General features: G+C 41.7%; 1 protein-coding gene across 1 annotated transcript in view; it reads right to left on the bottom strand.

Moving 5' to 3' along the window:
• The window catches only part of LOC106589815 (CUB and sushi domain-containing protein 1), a 406,652-nt gene that overhangs the window by 161,548 nt on the left and 221,977 nt on the right, over positions 1-23,127 (bottom strand). The window contains exons 21-29 of the mRNA XM_082970365.1: positions 12,676-12,864; positions 11,463-11,632; positions 6,536-6,692; positions 6,218-6,409; positions 4,882-5,008; positions 3,961-4,163; positions 3,312-3,503; positions 2,324-2,462; positions 1,294-1,481 (exon numbers count right to left, since the gene is read on the bottom strand). Of these exons, the coding sequence (XP_082826491.1) occupies positions 1,294-1,481; positions 2,324-2,462; positions 3,312-3,503; positions 3,961-4,163; positions 4,882-5,008; positions 6,218-6,409; positions 6,536-6,692; positions 11,463-11,632; positions 12,676-12,864 (1,557 nt within the window). The remainder of the gene's footprint in view (positions 1-1,293; positions 1,482-2,323; positions 2,463-3,311; positions 3,504-3,960; positions 4,164-4,881; positions 5,009-6,217; positions 6,410-6,535; positions 6,693-11,462; positions 11,633-12,675; positions 12,865-23,127) is intronic.

The raw sequence follows: 23,127 nt of genomic DNA, 5'->3' as shown, positions 1-23,127 counted from the left end.
ATGTTTCTCTATGGTGAACCTTCATGTAAGAGGCAGAACACAGGGAGTGTAGAGTACAAAAGAGCAAGTAGAGTTGCTCCAAGGAATCCTCAATAGAAAAGACCAACACAGAGGGGAATGCAAGGTAAGCATCTGGGTCTGTAGGAAAAATGGGTGGGGGCGAGGGCAGCCAGTGTCCTTAAGGGAACAGACACTAGGAGAAGGACAGTTGGAAAAATCTCTGGAGGTGGTGCTTGTATACACTGCCAAACAAGATGACAGCTAACAGCCCACTTCTCTCCGCTGCCTTGTGCTTTAAGAAGCAGTGAAAATTGGAGGGTAGCGGTGGGAGATTTTATCACTGAAATTGCTATAGTGCATCACAATTTCATCCGCATTCCAATACCCAGAGAGGGAAAACGCTTCTCAATACATAAGGCCAAAGTATACATGCCAATGCCCTCAACCTAAAGATACATTTTGACATGGATTTATGAATACATAAATAGAAATAAAGTAGTAGAAAACATAAACAAATATATGAAGTTTATTACAGTAATAAGTATGAAAACAGAAATGGCATTATTTTTAACCTTCTCAACATTTAAATTACCTTAGTTAATGGTGCATGGATGGGAGAAAAATATGAATATAGGAGATTGATTTACAGAAAAAAAGAGCGTAGATTATATTTTCAATTAGAGAGAGAAGAAACATTTGAGTGCTTTTAGCCTTGGGAGATGACAAATCTTGCTGAGTTCCCATGGAAGGTAATTAACTGTTTTTATTGACAAAAGCACAGTTAAATACAGGACCAACAAAACAAAATGACAAATTATGCCATTGATTGGTTTGAATAAATCTTCCAGGAAGAACGAGACGTTGAAGTGGCAAAATACTATACACATCTGTGTTCATGTGTTTTGTGACTTTCATTGATTTTCTGTAACAAATCAAACCAATTATCCAGTTGATCTACGGTAGTTCTATCATCAATGCCTTTAATCAAAGAGCATTTCATAAAAAGAAGTAGGTTGGAATACATACTGTTTTTCAGATACTGCATAGCTGTGTGTAGACAACAGACAAAATAAGGACATCTAGCTGACAGGAAGAACAACATGCAATAAGGCTTATAAAAACATGTTGTCTATAGAATGTGTTCTCCAGTTCCTGGAAATCTTTCATCTTAGAAATCTATATCTGTTGAAAGCATTTTTTATAGAGACATCAACCTTACGATATGGCCAATGCTATACACTTTCAAAGAAACCTAGGGTCACCTCCTGCGAGACTAACATGTTGACAACTTGCCTTTGAATTCAATGGCAAAGCCAGACATCCCGAGGGAAGCGTCACTCCTGAAAGCGAGGAAGAGGCTGTTGCCACTGCTCTCGATGCGCTCCGGGGCCTGATTTCCCTGCAGGCTGCTGATCAATGGGCCGTTGGAGTTATCCCCCTCATAGATGTGCAGGAAGTCATAGCTGGGTTCCATGTTGAAACTGGAAATATGCAATAGAAAACAATGTTTATTAAAGACTGATGCCTGATTCGCAGGTTGGCATATATTGGGATGACTCATGTACTGGAGGCAGCTCTGCAGAGTGTTTCACTAGTTGGCCACCAAGTCATAAAATCTGATTGTAAACCTAACCTTAACCACACTGCTAACCTTATGCCTAACCCTAAGCATATTTTTGTTTTTGTAACTTTTTATGATATATAGCCAATTTTGACTTTGCCACTGGCCCATCTAGTGAAAATCCAGGACAAGATCCATCCCAAATAACATCAACCTGAGCCTGAATTACACCGTAGGGCCAACCAGAACCAGACTCTGTTGGCTCGGATGTTTCCATTCACATTGTTCTTCCCAGAAACTATGGCCAGGCCAGTTCAGCTCACCTTGGCCCTACATTGTGAAGCAGGCATGTGGGGGCCTGTTTGTACTGTCTGTAACTGCCATTAGAGGGATGGTGAGCAAGTAATGTTCTGATGAATCTGAGATCAACTGATAAGAGTTCTTTGGGATTTTTCTAATTTGAGCCAATGTAATTCCTATGGGTTGTGGTGCTTTGTAATTCGAGGAACTATAGTACATTTCATCAAAGCTATTCCATCTATAGGTATCATCTAGGTATATGGCGTAATACAGTAACACACATTGATTTGGATAATATTTGAACAAAGGCAAACTATTTCACCTCAAACACAGATGTGTTTAATGTTTGTTTACGGTAATTACCAAACTGACAAAGACAGAGTGGATACACTCCTTCCATCTGCTCTTTGACCTTGCTCCTTATTACCGTCGGTGCCTCGCAGCATAGCGTGAGTGACATACCTTTTGAAAATTAGGGCTATAACAAAGTCAGTGTTGACTTTAATTCTCCAGTCACATTCCTTTCCTGGTGGGTACGGCTGTGGATAGTTGGGTGATAGAATCACCCCAGCAGGGCCTGTCACGTTGCCGCCGCAGGTAGCTATCACATCAAGGAGAGTGAGGGCAACACACAGGTTTTAATACGACTTGTCTCCATCACATTAACTGTTTATGTTGATTGAAGTGACAAAACAGGCCACCATGCACAGACGTTCAGTGACAAACAGTAACGATGGAATTCCTCCCTGCTACTGTCATTCAGAAATGTTATTCACATCTTTGCTTCTTTATTTTTACCGTTGTGTGAGACTTGTTTGAATGTCAATTCAAGCGTGAGCTAAGCAAAATAAGACTCCATTTGAGTTTCAATCCTGTCAGTCATGTACTTGATTGGGAGGGTTTGTAAGAGCAACGTTTTTCTAATCTCAGTAATCTTCCACCTTTACAAATGATTTTGGCTATAAATGGCCTTCCATCAAACAATTATTAGTGGTGTGGTAAACATACCAAAAGACTAGAACTGACAAAGCACACTGTCTGACAAAAGGATTGGTTGACAATGGCTGAAAATGCCAATTACATTTCAGTTACTGATGAATCATTTTTCACAGGGGGATTCACACTCTACTGAGACATGGTTTACATTCCTAATGTTACATTTCATTCATTCTAATAATAAACATGTCACTCATTCAACATAAAGTAATTAAGCAGACACAAATGAGTGGTGGTTAATAAAACATTGTTTACATGTATTTTCAGATACCACAAATCCTTCAATGAAAACAATGCAGCGGCCTAGCATACACATCCCAAATCACCTTCTTGCAGCAGAATTATCCTAAAGGGAACATCTACCTATTGTACAAACCCTTTGCTGACCTCAAGCCAAGAAGAGAAATAACAGTGAAGTCATTCCTCCATTACTGTGGAAGTCAAAGCAACATACCTATACAGGTTGGAGGGTCTGGCTGCCAGTAGAACCTGTTGTTGAGCTGTACACAGGTGATCTTGTCCAGGCCCTGGACCTGGTAACCTGGGTCACACTGGAAGGTGATGGTGTCCCCGGGCTCCCGACTATCCCCGTAACGCGTCCCGTTCTGGGGTGTCCCAGGGTCATTACAGGTCATGGCAGTAGTAGCTGAAATCACACAAATGAATCACTTATGAATATTAACATAAGACAAATGCTGACATTTTGACAAAACGCATATCATTTATACAACAAAAAAATATTCTGCCAAATGCTGATTATGATATAATATAATATTGTATTTGAAATCATTGGACTGGCAGCAAACTGAATTGTGGAGACTACTTGTCTTTGAAATAATAGTTCCAGAAAATATTTGCCATTTATATGCAAATGCAATGCTCCATTTCATTTATATTTGCATGAAATATTTATGGTGCAAAAAAATGTATTCGTCATAAGAGTGGTTTATACGTGGATATAAAGGACATAAAAACAAGTTCAAATCGAGGCTGAGAGAGGGAAATGTCAAGAAACATACTGTAGCCTTCGTCTGAAAAGTTATTGGTGTGAATGTCATATCAGAATACTTCTGGTCTGTTGTGACAGGTAGAGTGCTACTTACTTGAGAACTGAATGGAGAAGCCTGACTTGCTGATGAAGTAATCACTGTCAAACTGGAGTGTTAGGATGTTGAAGGTGCTGTGGGTGTCCTCGGGCAGAGCTGACCCACTCCATTCCTTCAGGAGGATACCCCCCTCTGTTGGACCGTCCCACACTTTCAGGATGTCATGGGCCACTTCCGTGTCAAACACTATGAAGTGGAGGCTAAATAGAAAGAGAGAGAATTATTAATTATACACTATGCAGCTCTTCAACAATTAGAACCTTGCATACTATAGTCTGGCCTTACCATTGGTTCACATTTGTGACAAACACCTACACAACAATACCCCATAAATCAACTGACCAAGGGTAGTTACCAACTTGTAATACAAAATTATCATTGGAGTTCTAGCGAATCAGTCCTCAAGTAATGCTTCAGACCAAGGAAACATCTAGATCAGAACGGTCTTGCTTGCCAAAGGAATGTTTCAATTATTTTTAGCGGCAAAGTAGAGAGAGGATGAATTCTTTAAAAAGTCCAATAGCCAGCGATGTCAATTGTATCTCTCCCCCTCCTTGATCCTTAGATTGCTTGAATTGAATTGGCATATCTGATTTCTATGGCATTTCTAGCGGGCATAATTGGTTTATCTTTGGGGGTTATTGTTTGGTTTTGAAGAAGCCAGTAATGGACCTAAAGGAATATATGCTAATGGTAAGGAAGGCCTAGCAGTGGGGGTGAAATGCAATCAGCAATGGCACATTTAATCACAAATCATTTTCCAAATGTGCAGCAGAACAATTGCTCCGCTATACTAGACACGCCTCGCAATAAACTAGCTGATTTCACTTCAAATTTAAATGGAGTCAAGAAAAATTGGGCTATTGTGTATCTAATCGCATATTCCAAGGGGTGTGGCTCTATTGTGAGATACTGTACCTAATGGTTTTGCCTGTGTCCGCTTCAATGGACCAGGTACAGTGGAGGTTGTTGTCGTAGGGTGCAGGGTAACCTGGGGAGAGTATCCGTCCAGATACTGCACCTGCGATGTGGCCTCCGCACTCAGCTAGATGAGGAAACCGAAACGTGTATTTTATCATAGTCATCAGCAGCCCTGGTGTTCAGTGTAAATACGTTTGGGCAGGCTTATATCATCATAATAGAAAGTCAATTAAATAAGCTACCCTGATCTTTTAAGGTGTCTTAATCCTGATGAACCTCAGGCTGGCTTCTCTCTCTGGCATCAATCAGACCAATTCATAAACATCCCATAATACATTGCATAATCACACTTGAAAGAACCTAATATGTTCTCTAACTTCTCCACATACGTATGTGTGTTATTTTATTCACTGCTGACGACAGAAAAAGAAAAGAGGATATCCCTATTATGTCACTTCGTTCAAAGGAAAGAAAAAATACAATGACAGCCTAGGGCAATGTCATCCATTTTCCATGCTACTTTTCTGCAGTATAGAAATGTGTCTGAACCGAGCTGGACTAATTAAGGAATGAGGCTGAACTGAAGAATGACACTGTAATGTATCAGTTCTCACCAGCACAGAAAGCTCAGAGTGTCCTTACTTAAATTAAGAGAGAGACACACAAGGTTTCTTCATATATAGCTTTAGGGGCAGTAATATAGCCAGCATTAGGGGATAAATGTTCATAGCTGTTAACTAGTGTAATATTTCGGTATAGTATAAATGACAGTTTGACTGGAGGGGATTTGACTCATAGTTAGCCTGAGAGAGAGGAACTGGCAGAGCTCGTCAGATTATCGAATCAGTAAGATATTAATAAGTGTGGGACAGAATGCAGACAACACAACAAAGTCCATGTTGACTGGTAAAATAGTATAATATATTCAAAAGTATGCAGTGGATGAAAATTAATCCTTTGATATGGGCATCTTGACCATTACTCTGATAATTGAAATGTCAACAAAATCTTCCTTAGGAATGGAAATGGTGTGTTTCGCCATAATCAGGGAAAGTTCCCTGATGATACCTACTACAGTACATACCATTTTCTTTCCAAATTCTATACTGTCTATATACACCACGTATTTATATTCTGGATTCTGACACATGCTCACTATAATATATCTACTCTGGGTTCTTAATTCTTGATTTCTTATTTAATACAGTTTTTTATTATTTGTATTGTATTTGTGAGACTCTACTAGCTGAATCTGCTATAACACCTGCAGATCTGTGTATGCGACCAATAAACTCTGATTTGATTTGTCTATTTTCGGCAACTACTCACTCACCTAGACAGGAAGGCAAAGGTTTGTCCCAAACCCTACGGTCTCCACTTAGGCATGTCAGAGTGCTGCTTCCATGGAGAGTATAGCCAGGGTTACAACTGTACAACACAAAAGTGTTCGCAAAATGGCCGTCATCTTGAATCTTGTATCCGTAATTCGGAGTTCCTGGTTCTTCACACTTGACAAGATCAAAACCTACAAATACAGATTTGACGCTTTAGCCAATTTAAACATTAAAAAGACATCTGTCCAGTGTCCACTAAAACTTGAATCCGGGAATATATATATATAGGCTGTGTCTCTAGGACATAATCTACTCACTGCTGTAGGTCAGTCTGAATCCCTTGTTGGTTTCAGTGCCGTTGCTGTTGAACTCAATCCAGAGGTGATTTGAGGTACTGTTGATGATGACATTGTACATGTCAGTTTTGGAGAAATTGCCAAGAAGACGATGTGAAGTATCCTTCCCGTCATATACCTGTTGATGAAAGAACAACACTATAATGCACAGGTTTGTCAAAATGCTATTAATATTCAAGGGAATATTCAATAGCATACTGTGTACTGTACAGTATGCAGCCTCTTGCAGTACAATTACAATATTTGCTGAGTGGCAGCGTAAGAGGTTTGAGTGAGTAGTTAGCATTCAATTCATCAAGAAAATAATAAAGAGCAGATGGGTAGATGCATATTGTACATACATAATATGAATATATACACTACGGGAGAATAATTCAAGTTGGGCTTCCAGAGGATAGTGGTCAAGACAAAGGCAGAAACATGTTAATGCGGATAACCAGAAGGGTGCCTATTCCAAATAACATACACTACCGGTCAAAAGTTTTAGAACACCTACTCATTCAAGGGTTTTTCTTTATTTTTACTATTTTCTACATTGTAGAATAATAGTGAAGACATTAAAACTATGAAATAACACATAAGGAATCATGTAGTAACCAAAAAAAAGTGTTAAACAAATCAAAATATATTTTATATTTGAGATTCTTCAAATAGCCACATTGCCTTGATGACAGCTTTGCACACTCTTGCCATTCTCTTTCACTAGCACAGACTGGAATATTTTCCGGTATTCATCCAACGACATTGAGGAGTTTACCACATCAGTCACCGGCTTAATTTATAAGTGCATCGACGCCGTTGTCCCCACAGTGACCGTACATATCCCAACCAGAAGCCATGGATTACAGGAAACATCCATACTGATCTAGAGGCCAGAGCTGCTGCTTTCAAGGAGCAGGACACTAATCCGGACACTTATAAGAAATCCCGCTACTCCCTCCGACGAACCATCAAACAGTGAAAGTTTCAATACAGGACTAAGATCAAATCCTACTACACCAGCTCTGACGCTCATCGGATGTGGCAGGCCTTGCAAACTATCACGGATTACAAAGGGAAACACAGCCGAGATCTGTCCAGTGATGCAAGGCTACCAGACGAGTTACAATTGAAGTCGGAAGTTTACATACACTTAGGTTGGAGTCATTAAAACTTTTTCAACCACTCCACAAATTTCTTGTTGACAAACTATAGTTTTGGCAAGTCGGTTAGGACATCTACTTTGTGCATGACACAAGTAATTTTTCCAACAATTGAATTCCAGTGGGTCAGAAGTTTACATACACTAAGTTGACTGTAACTTTAAACAGCTTGGAAAACTACAGAAAATTATGTCATGGCTTTAGAGGCTTCTGATAGGCTAATTGACATCATTTGAGTCAATTGGAGGTGTACCTGTGGATGTATTTCAAGGCCTACCTTCAAACTCAGTGCCTCTTTGCTTGACATCATGGGAAAATCAAAAGAAATCAGCCGAGACCTCAGAAAAAAATTGTAGACCTCCACAAGTCTGGTTCATCCTTGGGAGCAATTTCCAAATACCTGAAGGTACCACATTCATCTGTACAAACAATAGTACGCAAGTATAAACACCATGGGACCACGCAGCCATCACACCGCTCAGGAAGGAGACGCATTCTGTCTCCTAGAGATGAACGTACTTTGGTGTGAAAAGTGCAAATCAATCCCAGAACAACAGCAAAGGACATTGTGAAGATGCTGGAGGAAACAGGTACAAAAGTATCTATATCCACACTAAAAGGAGTCCTATATCAACATAACCTGAAAGGCCATTCAGCAAGGAAGAAGCCACTGCTCCAAAACCGCCATAAAAAAGCCAGACTATGGTTTGCAACTGCACATGGGGACAAAGATCATACTTTTTGGAGAAATGTCCTCTGGTCTGATGAAACAAAAATAGAACTGTTTGGCCCTAATGACCATCATTATGTTTGGAGGAAAAGGGGGATGCTGAAGAACACCATCCCAACTGTGAAGCACGGGGGTGGCACATCATGTTGTGGGGGTGCTTTGCTGCACGAGGGAATGGTGCACTTCACAAAATAGATGGCATCATGAGGCAGGAAAATTATGTGGATATATTGAAGCAACATCTCAATAGACCAGTCAGGAAGTTAAAGCTTGGTCGCAAATGGGTCTTCCAAATGGACAATGACCTCAAGCATACTTCCAAAGTTGTGGCAAAATGGCTTAAGGACAACAAAGTCAAGGTATTGGAGTAGCCATCACAAAGCCCTGACCTCAATTCTATAGAATATTTGAGGGCAGAACTGAAAAAGCGTGTGCAAGCAAGGAGGCCTACAAACCTGACTCAGTTACACCAGCTCTGTCAGGAGGAATGGGCCAAAATTCACCCAACTTATTGTGTGAAGCTTGTGGAAGGCTACCCGAAAGGTTTACCTCAAGTTAAACAATTTAAAGGCAATGCTACCAAATACTAATTGAGTGTATGTAACCTTCTGACCCACTGGGAATGTGATGAATGAAATACAAGCTGAAATAAATAATTCTCTCTACTATTATTCTGATATTTCACATTCTTAAAATAAAGTGGTGATCCTAACTGACCTAAGACAGGGAATTTTTACTAGGATTAAATGTCAGGAATTGTGAAAAACTGAGTTTAAATGTATTTGGCTAAGGTGTATGTAAACTTCCGACTTCAACTGTATATCTCTTCTATGCTCGCTTCGAGGCAAGCAACACTGAACCATGGTTAACATTCACAAGGTCGCAGGGCCAGACGGATTACTCAGAGAATGCGCTGACTTGCCGGCAAGTGTCTTCACTGACATTTCCAACCTCTCTCTAACCCAGTCTGTAATACCTACATGTTTTTAACATAGTCCCTGTGGCGACGAACGCCAAGGTAACCAGTCTAAATGACTACCGCCCCATAGCACTCACGTCTTTAGCCATGAAATGCTTTGAAAGGTTGGTCATGGCTCACGTCAACACCATCAACCCAGAAACTTTGGACCCACTCCAATTCGCATACCGCCCAAACAGATCCACAGATGACGCAATCTCTATTGCACTCCACACGGCACTTTCCCACCATGAGAAAAGGAACACCTACGTGAGAATGCTGTTCATTAACTACAGCTTAGCGTTGAACACCATAGTGACATCAAAGCTCATCACCAAGCTCATCATCAAGCTCGTCATCCAAGCTCATCATGCACCTTCCTCTGCAACTGGATCCTGGACTTCCTGACGGGCCGCCCGCAGGTGGTGAGAGTCCCCCCCTGTACTCCTTGTTCACCCGAGACTGCGTGGCCACACATGAATCCAACACCATCATTAAGTGCCGAAGACACGACGATGGTAGGGCTGATCACCGACGACGAGACAGCCTATAGGAAGGAGGTCAGAGACCTGGCACTGTGGTGCCAGGACAACAACCTCTCCCTTAACGTGGGCAAGACAAAGATGCTTATCATGGACTACAGGAAACAGAGGGCCGAACATGCCGCCATACATATCGACGGGGCTGTAGTGGAGCGGGTCGAGAGCTTCAAGTTCCTCGGTGTCCACATCACTAAGGACCTATCATGGTCCAAACACACTAATACAGTCGTGAAGAGGGCATGACACCGCCTATACCCCCTGAAAAAGTTATACAGCTGCAGCATTGAGAGGATCTTGACTGGTAAGTGCTCAGCAGCCGACCGCAAGGCGTTACAGAGGGTAGTGCGTATGGCCCAGTACATCACTGCCATCCAGGACCTGTATACCAGGCGATGTCAGAGGAAGACCTTAAAAATTGTCAAAGACTCCAGCCACCCAAGTCATAGACTGTTCTCTCTGCTACCGCACGGCAAGGGGTACCTAAGCGCCAAGTCTGGGACCAAAAGGCACCTGAACAGCTTTTACCCCCAAGCCATAAGGCTGCTGAACAGTTAACAAAATGGCTACCCTGACTATTTACATTGACACCCTTTATTATTTCTTTATTTATCTTAATTGTTTTGCACTGACTCTCCTGCACCTGCTCTATGCACACTCACTAGACTCTACCCACACACTCACACATACTACTGTACACTGACACTCCAACATACACACACAATACATACGCTCACACACAAGCATATTGACACCACACACACACACACACACACACACACACACACACACACACACACACACACACACACACACACACACACACACACACACACACACACACACTGCTGCTACTGTTTATTATATATCCTGATTGCCTAGGGGTCACTTTTACCCCTACCCACATGTACTGTATTACCTCAATTACCTCGTACCCCTGCACATTGACTTGGTAACGGAACTCCTTGTATATAGTCTCCTTATTTTATTGTGTTACTATTTCCTTTTTATTGAGAAAATGTTTCTTACTTTTTTTAAACTCTGCATTGCTGAGAATGGGCTCGTAAGCAAGCATTTCACTGTAAAGTCTACACCTGTTGTATTCAGCGCATGTGACCAATAAAATTTGATTCGATTTTCTGTTTAAAGAGATTGAACAGAATTTTAAAGGACAATTCCGCCACTTTATAACCAGTTATATGTTGTTATGCACTACTGTAAGATTTGATACACATTTTCTCATTGGCCTCTCTATGCCTCAAGCTCTGGCATCATGTAATTTTAATGAAGGCATTAATAATTCATGATTTGACTGAGTCACTACCTCTGGTCTCTTACGGGTTACATTGGACCATAACTGCATTCAAAAAGTTGATGCTGCAGTGAAAAAGTCTCACATTGAGGCCTTTATTAACTATTTGCACACCTTGCAGTGAGAAGATTATGCGTGGGGATGTATTGATATGTAACATCTACAGAGTAAATATCCAGTGTTGTGTATGAGTGATGTGAGACTCACCTTGAGGTAATCCCCCTCGTGGAGCAGGAAGTTAGTGGCCGTGACACGGATGCCCTTCCCTGCCTCCGTCTCAATGCGGTAAATGCACTCATGGTTATTGTCATAATTGGATGGGTAATTGGGTGATAGCAGAACCCCCTCGCTCCCAACGGTAGTGGCTCCACATTCAGCTAGGCAGAGCGAGAGAAAGTGAGAGCGAGAGAGTGAGAGAGAAAATAAGCAAGAGAGAGAGAGAGAATATGATATTAAGACATTTCATGGCAATCTGGGTTTAAAGTCAGAAAGAAATGTCTTGATTATCTTTAGAGAACTGTTATATTTCCCTACACACTAGACGCTGCTCATTCCAAACAACGAGAGAGAGAGAGAGAGAGAGAGAGAGAGAGAGAGAGAGAGAGAGAGAGAGAGAGAGAGAGAGAGAGAGAGAGAGAGAGAGAGAAAAGACCTGTGAGAGAAGTCATATCTGTCTGTTATGAATCTGAATAGGGGCATTAAAGGAGCCGTTTAACCCTAAGAGAAGAGGTCACCACAAATGTTCAGCAGGTTGAACCCAGAATACTTCAGCAGCTGCGACCTGTTATCCACTGATGGGCCAATCAGATGTTTCCCCTGCTGGAATTTTGATGAATCTCCACAACAGAAACTTGAGGGGAATATGAATTAATGAACAGCTCTCTGCATTAAGTGTGTGTTGGTCACCAAGGCTCTGGGCTGTGCTGGGACTGGATGTCCTTGTAGTTAATATTCTGATGTTGTACCTCAGGTATAAAAGAAAATTCTGCCTGTAGACCTTGAGCCATGTGAGCTTAAACTCTAGTTCAGTTCTCGTGGGGTTATTGCCTAATTTTCTCTACTGAACTTTTTATGAGAAAACACATGGCTCTTTGTAGGGGATGACAAAATGACAGCCAGATCATTTGTGGTTTCTAACTCTGCCCTGGTTTCATGCTCTGCTTATAAAAGCATGCTTAACTGATAATAGGAAGCAGTTGAGTAATATTCTTGAGATTGTAAGTTAACCATTTGACAATATTCAGAAATGTAGGTAAATATGTAGGTAAATCAATCATTAGAAACTAGCTCATGTACTTGCATTATACTGTATGCTCAGTATAGCTCCTTCTCCTGCCGTTGGCAAAGTACAGTACAAGTTATTTCAAAGTACAAGTATTCTCAGTTTGTCCAAATGAAATGAAAGCATGTGTCCACCTACCCACACACCTTGGCAGGGCTCCACTCCAGACCCTCCGGCCTCCCCCCAGGCAGGTGATCTTGTGGTCCCCCTCCAAACGATAACCCGGGAAGCAGGAAAAAATGAGCGAGTCCCCCACCCCAAACTGGAACCCAACTCGCCGACTGTAGGCTGGCACTCCTGGATCTTCACAAGGCTCTAGGCTGTACTCTGTGGAATACACCAACATGTTTCCTAACCCTCAAACTGCTAACATATTTTAACGGGGGTCATTTTGACCCAAAGAAGAAACTATTGGAAAAAAGCAGCAATCAAAGCAAAATGTCAACTTCATTTAAATAATGTTATCTGGAAAACAAATGTACCAAAACAGACTTCTTTTTGCTAAAAAAAACAGTATCTAAATAAAATCCACATTAGTACTAAAATGCAGATTTACTATAATTTGATTGTAGTATCATTTAGTTTTTTTAAATTTTGAAATACATTTTTTCATATATGGCCCATGATGTGTGTGCCTTGTAACCTCTACAGCAGTGGTTCCCAAACTTTTTAATAGTCCTATACCCCTTCAAACATTCAACCTCCAGCTGCGTATCCCCTCTAGCACCAGGGTCAGCGCACTCTCAAAAGTAGATTTTGCCATCATTGTAAGCCTGCCACACACAAACTATACGATACATTTATTAAACATAAGAATAAGTGTGAGTTCTTGTCACAACCCGGCTCGTGGGAAGTGACAAAGAACTCTTATAGGACCAGGGCACAAATAATAATATAATAACAATCAATAATTTTGCTCTTTATTTAGCCATCTTACATATAATACTTTATTTGTTCATCAAAAATGGTGAATAACTCACCACAGGTTAATGAGAAGGGTGTGCTTGAAAGAATGAACATAACTCTGCAATGTTGGGTTGAATTGGAGAGTCTCAGTCTCAGTCCACCCACAGTCTGTGCCTGTATTTAGTTTTCATGCTAGTGAGGGCCGAGAATCCACTCTCACATAGGTACGTGGTTGCAAAGGGCATCAGTGTCTTAACAGCGCAATTTGCCAAGGCATGATACTCTGAGCGCAGCCCAATCCAGAAATCTGGCAGTGGCCTCTGATTAAATTCAATTTTCATAGAACCGCTTGTCGCAATTTCGATGAGGCTCTCTTATACAGATATTGGTAAGTGGACTGGAGGCAAGGCATGGAGGATAGTCCTTGTTAATGCAGATAGAGAAGAGCTCCAACTTCTTAATCATAGCCTCAATTTTGTCCCGCACATTGAATATAGTTGCGGAGAGTCCCTGCAATCCTAGATTCAGATCATTCAGGCGAGAAAAAACATCACCCAGATAGGCCAGTCGTGTGAGAAACTCATCATCATGCAAGCGGTCAGACAAGTGAAAATTATGGCCCCTTGATAACCAGCACACTTCTGTATGGTCGCTGCCCATATCATTGCATAGTGCAGAAAATACACAAGAGTTCAGGGGCCTTGCTTTAACAAAGTTAACAATTTTCACTGTAGTGTCCAAAACGTCTTTCAAGCTGTCAGGTATTCCCCTGGCAGCAGAGCCTCTCAGGGGATGCTGCAGTGTACCCAAGTGGCATCGGGAGCAACTGCTTGCACGCGCATTACCACTCCACTATGTCTCCCTGTCATGGCTTTTGCGCCATCAGTAGAGATGACAACACATCCTGACCACCAAAGTTAATTTGATGTCACAAAGCTGTCCAGTACTTAAAAAATATCCTCTCCTGTTGTCCTTGTTTCCAGTGGTTTGCAGAAGAGGATGTCTTCCTTAATTGACCCCCCATAAACTTAAAAGACATATAGCAGGAGCTGTGCCCGCCACGTCTGTTGACTCATCCAGCTGTAACGCATAGAATTCACCGGCTTGTATGCAAAGCAGTAATTGTTTCAAAACATCTCCTGCCATGTCACTGATGCTTCATGAAACAGTATTGTTTGATGAAGGCATTGTCTGTATAGTTTTTTTGGCCTTTTCCCCTAGTATTGTCCCAGCCATATCGGCGGCAGCAGGAAGAATTAAGTCCTCCACAATAGTATGAGGCTTGCCTGTGCTAGCCACTCGGTAGCTCACCATATAAGAAACTTCTAGCCCCTTCTTATTAATGGTATCTGCTGCTTTTATACATGTCTTACTACTCGAAAGTTGTCTTAATTCTCGCTCAAAAAACTCCCGTGGCTTATTTTTCAAATTGGCATGTTTTGTTTCTAAATGTTTGCGCAAGAGTGAAGGTTTCATCGAGTTGTGAGATATTACTTTTGCACATCTTATAACACACTGTGGCTAAGGAAAGGCACTACTCCCAATATAAGTGAACCCCAAATCAATGTAGTTCTCATCATATTTGCACCTCTTCGATGGTCCAACGTCCCGGTCTGTTCTTCGGTGCTTTCCCGGGTAAGCGGGCAGTAGCTCTTTGGCTGCATAAGATTCACAACTGTTAGTGTCCATGCTAGCTGTGCTAACAACAAATGTAGAATTACTGATGCTAGCATTGGATGTACTCGTGGAAGCAGAAGAACTTGTGTCGTCGACAGGTGCAGGTAGTACTGCTGGTAGTAGCAGTACTACTGGTATGTGTCTCTATGGACGCGGGCCTTACTTTTTTTTTACCCTTTATCCATTTTCAAGCAAACAGAATGAGCAACAGCTACGTTTGGCTACATACGGACCGTTAGTGGGATTCCCGCGAGAGAGTAATGGTTAATATGATTAGATGTTAATTATTTGGCTAGGCTACCTGTATTTGACATTGTGTTGTTATTTTGCTGAACATTAGATGGTTTATTTTTATTTTTGGCAGTGAAACGAGGCTACTCAGGTGAGAAAAAAACCTCACCCAAATGTATAGCCCCGTTGGAAAATCTAAATGGATTGTTTGAAAATGTTTATATTTTTATAAATATTATTATTCTAGTAAAAAAAATAAAAAGAATTATCACATTTTTATTTGGCATATTCCCAGTTTGGGAATACCTGCTCTACAGGATCGGTCCCCCCCGCGGGACAGTTGAGATATCGTAGTCTAATGTGCTTAGCATGAAGTTTTACAGTAAGTAACAAGAACATTACTCAGGACATATCTGATATAGGCAGAAAGCTTAAATTCTTGTTAATCTAACTGCACTGTCCAATTTACAGTAGTTATCACAGTGAAAGAATACCATGCTATTGTTTAAGGAGAGTACACAGTTATGAACTTGAAAATGTATCAATAAACCAATTAGGCACATTTGGGCAGACTTGATACAACATTTTGAACAGAAATGCAATGGTTCATTGGATCAGTGTAAAACTTTGCTCATACACTGATACCATCTAGTGGCCAAAATCGAAATTGCGCCTAACCTAGAATAATACATTGTGACCTTTCGCTTGCATTTCAAAGATGAAGGAAAAAAAAGCATGTTTTTTTCTTTGTATTATCTTTTACCAGATCTAATGTGTTATATTCTCCTACATTAATTTCACATTTACACAAACTTCAAAGTGTTTCCTTTCAAATGGTATCAAGAATATGTATATTCTTGCTTCAAGTCCTGAGCTACAGTACAGGCAGCTAGATTTGGGTATGTTATTTTGGCCGAAAATTTTAAAAAGGGTCCGATCCTTAAGAGGTTTTTAGAAAAGTACAATGTGTGATGATATGCAGTTGCGTTATCAAGACGTGTTGGGCCTCTCCCCACACAAACATACTAATTGTTTGGTACTAGCATAGCTAAGAAGTCAGTGGTGATGAGTTTTGGCGGAGTATACCTCCAACTTCATTGAGTCATAAGAGTCTTAAATGAATACCTTGTAGCCTACCTATGTTTGTCCTGTGTTAAGGCGTTATTTTCTTTGGGTGCTGCGATCCATATTTTGGGATTAAAATAACATTTTAAGCGACCTCCGCCAAGGGAGCAGATAACAGATAAGGAGCAACCCGTCATTGCACGGAATATTTACTAGTTTTGTCAGGGGATGCATAAAGGTACTTTTTTTTAAATCAAAAACTATGGATGCCAACTCCCACTGACAACAATCAAGAGAAGCACAGGTATAAAGTAAGCATGACATAATTGATAGTTCTTAAAGTAGTGCATGTTTGAAGTCACTAACTTTATTGGAAAACAGTGGATTCATTTAGTCACATTGAATGACGTTTTTACCAAAACTACGGATTGCAGCACCCAAAGAAAATAACGACTTTACACAGGACAAACATAGGTACGATTTAAAGAATGGAAATTTTTACAAGTATCGTCTGATGTCACTCCGCCAAAACTAATCGACACAATTACCATTACAATTACATATGGTGGAGCTGAGAATGCTCAGCTAGCATGAACATTGCTTGCTAACCATGCTATCCTTTGTCCCTTCAAATACTGCTGCGTGTGTTTTGTAATCAAAGTCTGGTCAGTACAAGGGTCTTGTTTGATTCCGGAGCTTCAAAGCATGTATCGAAATTGCTGATGCCTCAATCTCATCTACAGTGTTTTAAGCAAAATGGTGCGCAAGCATCAGAACGCTCAGCAAGGCAAACGCAGTGTTTCATTGGAAATGAATGTACTTCTGGTGTACCAAAATGCAAAACATTGTGATTGTGGCCTAAGCAGCTAACTTCTGCTGAGTTCACATGCAAGAAGGAACTAGGAATCTCTGAAATGTTAAAATTGCTAACTGGTTGTAGATATACACACTGCTGCGTTTTGTAACGCTTCCGCAGAAGTACGTCATCAATGATGTCCAATGCTTCGTTTTATCACATGCTTTTTCAAATCGTGTGTTGCAAAATGCGAGATCCCACTGATTTAGCCTTGGTTCTGGTCCTTTCTTTGAGTCCAAGCAGATTTCAAACACTAACTTCTACTGACCATCATACTTACAAATATATACTGCTCAAAAAAATAAAGGGAAAACTTAAACAACACAATGTAACTCCAAGTCAATCAAACTTCTGTGAAATCAAACTGTCCACTTAGGAAGCAACACTGATTGACAATAAATTTCACATGCTGTTGTGCAAATGGAATAGACAACAGGTGGAAACTATAGGCAATTAGCAAGACACCCCCAATAAAGGAGTGATTCTGCAGGTGGGGACCACAGACCACTTCTCAGTTCCAGTTCCCGCACTGCCAGAGCCCTGCAAAATGACCTCCATCAGGCCACAAATGTGCATGTGTCTGCTCAAACGGTCAGAAACAGACTCCATGAGGTTGGTATGAGGGCCCGACGTCCACAGGTGGGGGTTGTGCTTACAGCCCAACACCGTGCAGGACGTTTGGCATTTGCCAGAGAACACCAAGATTGGCAAATTCGCCACAAGCGCCCTGTGCTCTTCACAGATGAAAGCAGGTTCACACTGAGCACGTGACAGACGTGATAGAGTCTGGAGACACCGTGGAGAACGTTCTGCTGCCTGCAACATCCTCCAGCATGAACGGTTTGGCGGTGGGTCAGTCATGGTGTGGGGTGGCATTTCTTTGGGGGGCCGCACAGCCCTCTATGTGCTCGCCAGAGGTAGCCTGACTGCCACTAGGTACCGAGATGAGATCCTCAGACCCCTTGTGAGACCATATTGCTGGTGCGGTTGGCCCTGGGTTCCTCCTAATGCAAGACAATGCTAGACCTCATGTGGCTGGAGTGTGTCAGCAGTTCCTGCAAGAGGAAGGCATTGATGCTATGGACTGGCCCGCCCGTTCCCCAGACCTGAATCCAATTGAGCACATCTGGGACATCATGTCTCGCTCCATCCACCAACGCCACGTTGCACCACAGACTGTCCAGGAGTTGGCGGATGCTTTAGTCCAGGTCTGGGAGGAGATCCCTCAGGAGACCCTCCGCCACCTCATCAGGAGCATGCCCAGGCATTGTAGGGAGGTCATACAGGCACGTGGAGGCCACACACACTACTGAGCCTCATTTTGACTTGTTTTATGGACATTACATCAAAGTTGGATCAGCCTGTAGTGTGGTTTTCCACTTTAATTTTGAGTGTGACTCCAAATCCAGACCTCCATGGGTTGATAAATTGGATTTCCATTGATTATTTTTGTGTGATTTTGTTGTCAGCACATTGAACTATGTGAAGATAAAAGTATTTAATAAGATTATTTCATTCATTCAGATCTAGGATGTGTTATTTTAGTGTTCCCTTTATTTTTTTGAGCAGTGTATATAGCTAGGATTTTGCACAGTTTCACTTGACCGGTAGTTTAGAAGGTAGAGTAGGGAACTATGGAACATTCAGGGACGTAAGGGTATGAGGTCGAATTCCGTTGAAGGCACACTGTTTTGAAAATGGTTTTATGTGAAACCACACTTTCTGCACTGTTGTTCAAATCATTTGTTTAATTTTGTTGAACATCCAAAATAATGCCAGTTTTTGAAAAATAGTAAACATGAAGGCAAAAAATGGAAGCATGATGTGAACCTGACTCTCCAACTGTTTATAGGCTACTGAAATTAACGATTTACTGCTGCGCCATAGAATTATGATGAAAACACTGGAGAAATAAACATCTATCTGATGTTCACACACTGCTATTTATTGCTGACCAGCAGATGTCACTAATGAGTATTGCGATAACAGAAAACGAAGCTCCGAGTAATGAACTGTTTTTCAGCACAATTTGGGGAAACTACGGAGCCTTCAGAAAGCCTCGGTTTCCCATCACTAGTAATAATTTGAATTATTTCTTTTGAAATGTTAGTATTACCTCTGTTTGGTAAAAGCCAACCTGTCCTGTTCTCTACTCACCACCAATGTGAACTGGCTCCTACTTTGAGCTCACCGGTGAAGACCACAGCTTTACGCTTCGATCACACCGACAGCATCATTGCATTTTGGTACACCAGAAGTACATTAATTTCCAATGGAACACTGCATTTGCCTTGCAGCATTGCCTTGCAGAGGCAGTTGCAGTACGTTCTACGTGATGTATATGTTGGATTTATCAAACTGGATGTGTAGACGACTTGACAGAAATGGTAGCAGAAGGTGAATGTTGAACTTTTGTTACACACATACAGTACCCAGATGATGCTGCGTAACATTATGTGTAAAGATGCTGTCGGTGTGATCGAGGCGTTAGGCACGCCTCTCATTATTAGGTTTTTCCCGTTTCTCTGAGGTGTTGTCATTGTTTATTGGAAATGTTCATGTTTATGCTAATAATGTATTTTTTTTCATAAACGTGTTAAGTAAAGTTAAGTAAAGTGCCCGTTCCATGATCTTGCCATCACGGTTGACAACTCCCTTGTGTCCTCCTCCCAGAGTGCTAAGAACCTTGGCGTGATCCTGGACAACACCCTGTCGTTCTCCACTAACATCAAGGCGGTGACCCGATCCTGTAGGTTCATGCTCTACAACATTCGCAGAGTACGACCCTGCCTCACACAGGAAGCGGCGCAGGTCCTAATCCAGGCACTTGTCATCTCCCGTCTGGATTACTGCAACTCGCTGTTGGCTGGGCTCCCTGCCTGTGCCATTAAACCCCTACAACTCATCCAGAACGCCGCAGCCCGTCTGGTGTTCAACCTTCCCAAGTTCTCTCACGTCACCCCGCTCCTCCGCTCTCTCCACTGGCTTCCAGTTGAAGCTCGCATCCGCTACAAGACCATGGTGATTGCCTACGGAGCTGTGAAGGGAACGGCACCTCCATACCTTCAGGCTCTGATCAGGCCCTACACCCAAACAAGGGCACTGCGTTCATCCACCACTGGCCTGCTGGCCCCCCTACCTCTGAGGAAGCACAGTTCCCGCTCAGCCCAGTCAAAACTGTTCGCTGCTCTGGCACCCCAATGGTGTAACAAGCTCCCTCACGACGCCAGGACAGCTGAGTCAATCACCACCTTCCGGAGACACCTGAAACCCCACCTCTTTAAGGAATACCTAGGATAGGATAAAGTAATCCTTCTACCCCCCCCCCCCCCCCCCCCTTAAAAGATTTAGATGCACTATTGTAAAGTGGTTGTTCCACTGGATATCATAAGGTGAATGCACCATTTTGTAAGTCGCTCTGGATAAGAGCGTCTGCTAAATGACTTAAATGTAATGTAAATGTAAATGTAAGTATTGACCACTGGAATGTTCATTGGGTAATTGCAATAAATTTAAAGTGTGTTATCATTGTTCTGTGAGAATTTACCTGTGTAAAGGTATAAATGATTTATCCCTGGTAATGGGGTTATTATTTAGGATTCCCTAATCCTCATGCAGGGCTGTTTGTCTAGGTAACATGCTGTTACTATAGCTCTGCCATACTCAGATGTTTATGGGCATTTTGCCCTGTGTTTGAAGTGCTTTTGTCTTTGTACTCGAGTCGGGTTGTTATATTATTGGCAGAGCAAGTTTATTATTTTGCAACCAAGTTTGAAGGCCCAATGCAGCCATTTTTATCTCAATATCAAATAGTTTCTGGGTAACAGTTAAGTAACTTACTGTGATAGTTTTCCATTAAAATGGTAAAAAAAAAAAAAAGTATTTTACCAGAAAACGACACAATTTCTCAAGTAAGACATTTGCTAGGACTGTCTAGGAGTGGTCTGAGTGGGGAGGGGAAGGGCGCAAAAGCAATGCATTAACCACAGAGTGGATCAATCCATGAATGGAGGAGACTAATGGGAGGGATATTTACAATACAGTGCATTCAGAAAGTATTCAGACCCTTCCCCTTTTTCCACATTTTGTTATATTACAGCCTTATTCTAAAATGTATTAAATTAATTTATTTCCTCATCATTCTACACACAATACCCCATAATGACGAAGCGAAAATAGGTATTTACATTTACATTGAAAATGTATATATATATATATATAAAAACGTATTTACATAAGTATTCAGACCCTTTGCTATGAGACTCGAAATTGAGTTCAGGTGCATCCTGTTTCCATTGATCATCCTTGAGATGTTTCTAAAACTTGATTGGAGTCACCTGCGGTAAATTGAATTGACAGGACATGATTTGGAAAGGCACAATCCTGTCTATATAAAGTCCCACAGTTGACAGTGCATGTCAGTGCATGTCAGAGCAAAAACCAAGCCATGAGGTCGAAGGAATTGTCTGTAGAGCTCTGAGACACAATTGTGTCGAGGCACAGATCTGAGGAAGGGTACCAAAACAATTCTGCAGCATTGAAGGACCCCAAGAACGCAGTGGCCTCCATCATTCTTAAATGGAAGAAGTTTGGAACCACCAAGACTACCTAGAGCTGGCCACAAAGCCAAACTGAGTAATCAGGGGAGAAGGGCCTTGGTCAGGGAGGTGACTAAGAACCCGATGGTCACTCTGACAGAGCTCCAGAGGTCCTCTGTGGAGATGGGAGAACCTTCCAGAAGGACAACCATCTCTGCAGCACTCTACCAATCAGGCCTTTATGGTAGAGTGGCTAGACCAAAGCGACTCCTCAGTAAAAGGCACATGACTCTCAGACCATGAGAAACAAGATTCTCTGGTCTGATGGAACCAAGAGTCAACTCTTTGGACTGAGTGCCAAGCGTCACGTCTGGAGGAAACCTTGCACCATCCCTACAGTGAAGCATGGTGGTGGCAGCATCATGCTGTGGGGATGTTTTTCAGCAGCAAGGACAGGGAGACTAGTCAGGATTGAGGGAAAGATGAACAGAGAAAAGAACAGAGAGATCCTTGATGAAAACCTGCTCCAGAGCGCTCAGTACCTCAGGACGCAGGAGTGGCTTCGGGACAAGTCTCTGAATGTGCATGAGTGGCCCAGCCAGAACCTGGACTTGAACCTGATCAAAATCTCCAGAGAGACCTGAAAATAGCTGTGCAGCGACGCTCCCTATCCAACCTCACAGAGCTTGAAAGGATCTGCAGAGAAGAATGGGAGAAACAAATACAGGTGTGCCAAGCTTGTAGCGTCATACCCAAGAACACTCAAAGTTGTAATCACTGCCAAAGGTACTTCAACAAAGTACTGAGTAAAGGGTCTGAATACTTATGTAAATGTAATATTTCCGTTTTTTTTTCCTAATACATTTACCAAAAAAATAAAAAAATAAACTGTTTTTGCTTTGTCATTATGGGGTTTTGCGTGTAGATTGATGAGGGGAAAAAACTATTTAATCCATTTTAGAATAAGGCTGTAACATAACAAAATGTGGAAAAAGTCAAGGGATCTGAATACTTTCCGAATGCACTGTAACCTGAAAACTATCTGTCATTGGCAAAGAGGTTCAGAAATCTTATTATTATTGGTCGATTCACTTATACCACCCGATGATGTCACCAGGCAAGCCAAAACTCCACCCATGCAAAACCTGCTGTTTAGAAGGTCATGTGTAGATTGTATTTCCAACCAGCAACTATCAAAAATAACACTGATCACATTTTTATTACACTTTTACAGTGTTAGTTTCATCAGCTGTTGTACACATATGAAACAAAACACCGCCTTTAAGTATTTTTGTCATGTTTGAAGTTTGTATATCT

Source organism: Salmo salar, chromosome 28 (assembly GCF_965601325.2).
Source record: "Salmo salar chromosome 28, fSalSal1, whole genome shotgun sequence".
Taxonomy (NCBI): domain Eukaryota; kingdom Metazoa; phylum Chordata; class Actinopteri; order Salmoniformes; family Salmonidae; genus Salmo; species Salmo salar.
This window is presented reverse-complemented; position numbering and strand designations above follow the sequence as displayed.